The sequence below is a fragment of the Ictalurus punctatus genome, chromosome 22 (assembly GCF_001660625.3).
Source record: "Ictalurus punctatus breed USDA103 chromosome 22, Coco_2.0, whole genome shotgun sequence".
NCBI lineage: Eukaryota > Metazoa > Chordata > Actinopteri > Siluriformes > Ictaluridae > Ictalurus > Ictalurus punctatus.
The window spans coordinates 421,062-425,258 of record NC_030437.2 but is presented as its reverse complement, the minus strand read 5'-3'; the positions used below and the strand labels follow the sequence as shown (position 1 = coordinate 425,258).

General features: G+C 45.7%; 1 protein-coding gene across 1 annotated transcript; it reads left to right on the top strand.

The window, feature by feature from the left end:
- The first annotated feature begins 662 nt into the window (after positions 1-662).
- On the top strand, positions 663-3,820 carry fgf10b (fibroblast growth factor 10b). The gene is made up of 3 exons (XM_017451752.3): positions 663-1,450; positions 2,376-2,479; positions 2,608-3,820. The coding sequence occupies exons 1-3, from the start codon at positions 1,087-1,089 to the stop codon at positions 2,797-2,799; spliced, it is 660 nt and encodes a 219-aa protein (XP_017307241.1). The 5' UTR covers positions 663-1,086; the 3' UTR covers positions 2,800-3,820.
- Positions 3,821-4,197: the final 377 nt, after the last annotated feature.

Sequence of the window (4,197 nt, the reverse complement as noted above, 5' to 3'; positions counted from 1 at the left end):
GAGTGTGTGTGTGTGTGTTTATTGGTAATGTGTTCACTAGTGTGTGTGTGTGTGTGTGTGTGTGTGTGAGAGAGAGAGAGAGAGAGAGAGAGAGAGAGAGAGAGAGGAAATGATGATAAAGAGTCGTTTGGAGAGGAAGACGAGACAGCAGGACAATGCTCGGTCCATTTAGAGAGAGGATGCACTACAAAGGAAGTGTTAGATAAGATAGTAGTGTTTGACAAGACACACGGACTCTGTGAAAGATCAACACACACACACACACACACACTCCTGTGTGATGTGATAAGCTGGGATCAAGGCTGAGACCCGCGCTGAGGTCTAACACCTAACAGAGTATCAGCCAGTGCGTCCTCACGTCGCTGCGCAATACAGGAAGTGACACGCACACGGCCTGTAAATATATAAATATACAGTGGCTAGAAAAAGTATGTGAACCTTTTGGAATTTCATGGTTTTCTGAATAAATCTGTCATAAAATGTGATCTGATCTACATCTAAGAAATATAATAAAATAGAAATAAAGACAAGAAAGATCAGAATTTTTTGTGTTATTATTTTACACACATTATATTTGTCAATAGAATTAGATGAAGATCAGATCACATTTTATGACAGATTTATTCAGAAAACCATGAAATTCCAAAAGGTTCGCATACTTTTTCTTGCCCCTGTATACATATGTAAATGATTTGTGGTGCCGTGACCAAAAACCAGTTCTTCTATAAGAAATAAATCGCATTCTATTGTGTTCTATAACAGGCTTCAGATAACTCCTCCTCCTTCAGACAACGCACTGTAATATGCAAATGATCATGAGGAAAGAAATGAATATGCAAATGATGTCCATGATGTCACGGTGGGGGGCGTCTGCCAACTCTGAGCACGCGTGAGAGATTTGAGACTTTCTCCTGTTTGTGAGTGTGTGTGAGTAAGTATGTGTGTGTGAGAGAGTGAGTGTGTGTGTGTGTGTGTTTGTGTGTGTGTTTGTGTGTGTGAGTAAGTGTGTGTGTGTGTGTGTGTTTGTGTGTGTGTGTGTGTGAGAGAGAGAAGCTGTAGCCTCCTCTCTCCGTTGTTCCCGCGGTCATGCTCCCCCGGTGCGCTGCAGTGATGATGATGATGATGATGAAGGTGACATGGAGCGCGAGTAGCGGCTGGTCGCTGTGTGCGCTCGCGACGCTCGTGACGGCGCTGTTCCTCATCGCGCGAGAGGATCGGCACGCGCTCACGGTCATCATGACAAACATCATCAACAACAACAACTACAACTACAGCTTCTCCAACTCCTCTGCACACTCGTCCTCCTCTGCACCGGCTCGGCACGCGCGCAGTTACCCGCACCTGCAGGGCGACACGCACCGCCGGAAGCTCTACTCTTTCCAAAGGCTCTTCCTCCGGATAGACGGCACCGGGAGAGTGACCGGGACCAGGAGCACAGACGATCCGCACAGTGAGTGAACACACCGCACTGTCTCATCACACATACTGACTCACCACGCACGCGCTCGCTCATTCAGCACCGCCGCACTGACACCATCCCCGCGCGCGCGACACTCAAACACCTGGGCACGTGCAGCTACAGTAAGTAGATTATTTTCCTCTAACAGCACGTGCACAGGTGTTTTATTCCTCTCACACCACAGCAAGTCACATATTCCTGCTTATTAATGACTGGCGTCCCTGTGAACGAGCCGTTACTATGGAAACGATAACGTTAACGTAAACCTGCGCTACTGTCAGAGTCGCTGTTATAGAGGACTAATCTCCTCCTGACCAATCACAGGCCAGATCTCAGGTGGTGTCATATTTATTCATGAATATTGTAATGTAATAATGTGATTCTCAAAATGTTCAACACACAAACTTGGTTACTGTGATGTTTGTGTACACACACACACACGCGCGCGCATGCGCACATGCACGCACACGTGCACAGAGAGTTGTTTTTGTTGTTACACTCATCTTGGCTGTGAAAAGTTGGCAGAGTTTTATGGAAAAAGTTTTAATGACACACAACATTTACTTACAGCACACTGAGCATGGAGAAGCACTGAGCACTGATCTCTCTCTCTCTCTCTCTCACACACACACACACACACACAGAGTACAGAATTCTTGCTAGATGTCTGGTGTCCCATGGTCCTGTCACACACACAAGAGTGGTGATTGCAGACAGCAGATATTACACAGCTGGTTCTCTCTCTGTGTGTGTGTGTGTGTGTGTGTGTGTGTGTGTGTGTGTGTGTGTGATCAAAGACAGGTTCACAACCAAAATTGCTGAGGTTATCACACACAGATAACACACACTGATGAGTGTGTTTGTGTTTGTTTGTGTGTGTGTGTGTGTGTGTGTGTGTGTGTGTGTGTGTGTGCAGCTATTCTGGAGATCACGTCTGTGGATGTGGGAGTGGTGGCTATACAGAGCCTGGCCACTGGGTATTACCTCGCCATGAACAGGAAAGGAGAGGTGTACGGAGAGGTATACACACACACACACACACACACACACACTAATATGCATCACCTACAAAATCCACAAAGGGAACACAACAGGAACATTTGTACACCCTGTGTGTGTGTGTGTGTGTGTGGGTGTGTGTGTTACAGAGAGAGTACAGTGTGAACTGTCGGTTAAAGGAGCGTATCGAGGAGAACGGCTACAACACGTACGCCTCGGCGCAGTGGAGGCAGCGACACAGAGCCATGTTCATTAGCCTGAACGCTAATGGGAAACCGCTGCATGGCCGGAAAACACACCGGAGGAACACAAACACACACTTCCTGCCCATCACTGTGTGAGTGCGAGACGACTCCGTACAGAGTGACGGGAACATAAAGGACTGAAGAGGATCTCAGTGCTGAGGGACAGGGAGCAGTTCACTTCACACTGATCCTGGATCAGATCAGACTTTTATTCCTCTGCAGCAGTGAATTAAACACAAACACACAGACCTGCAGCTCGGCCCTCACAGATACACCTCACACCACGACACTCAGAACCTGAACCTCACAGATACACCTCACACCACCACACTCAGAACCTGAACCTCACAGATACACCTCACACCACCACACTCAGAACCTGAACCTCACAGATACACCTCACACCACGACACTCAGAACCTGAACCTCACAGATACACCTCACACCACCACACTCAGAACCTGAACCTCACAGATACACCTTACACCACCACACTCAGAACCTGAACCTCACAGATACACCTTACACCACCACACTCAGAACCTGAACCTCACAGATACACCTCACACCACCACACTCAGAACCTGAACCTCACAGATACACCTCACACCACCACACTCAGAACCTGAACCTCACAGCCTGGAATTCAGAAGGTACTCTTCAGAACCTGAACTTTCAGAACTCTCAGCATGGAACATCTCAGATGGATCTCAACATGTAACTGGCACAGACATCAGTACTGAAGTGAAATAGAACTCAGAACTGGTCAGAATTCAGAACTTACAATATAAAAACAAAGAGCTTGGAATTTAGGACTTTATCGTTAAGACTTTAAAAAGTTACACAGCATATGATTATTATTATTATTATTATTATTATTTGTAAGTTATTATAATTAGAAGTAACAGAACCTGGAGTTCAGAGTTCAGAACCTGAGAGCCTGGATCTCAGAAATCTGGTCAGAACTTCAGAGTTCTCCCTCAGAGCTCAGAGGTGTGGAGCTGCTGGAGTTCTGAGAGACTTTATTTATTTATTTAGATTTGTATTCAAGTGTAGAAAAGAAATGAAGAGTCTGATATTTAGCTTTACATAATAGCAAATAAAACTATTTTCCTTATTTCCTGTGCAGTGTGTGTGTGTGTGTGTGTGTGTGTGTGTGTGTGTGTGCGTGCGTGCTTATTTAGGTGTAATGACCGTCTTTACCGCCCTGTTTAAAAACGATTAATGCTACGGTCGCTAACAAGACAAACACAGAGTTCAGATTAAATTTCTCGCTTTTCCTCACACACTTCACACACTTACAGGAAAACACAAACACACACACACACTGAGCGATAACGAAGCGATGAGATTTGATTTCCGAAATCAGTGGAAAAATGCTGCAGGCTACACAGCTAATGATGCAGACTAAACACACACACACACACACACACACACACACACACACACACGCTGTGGAAAAACAGTTTTAAATCACTGAGGTCAAAGTGTTAG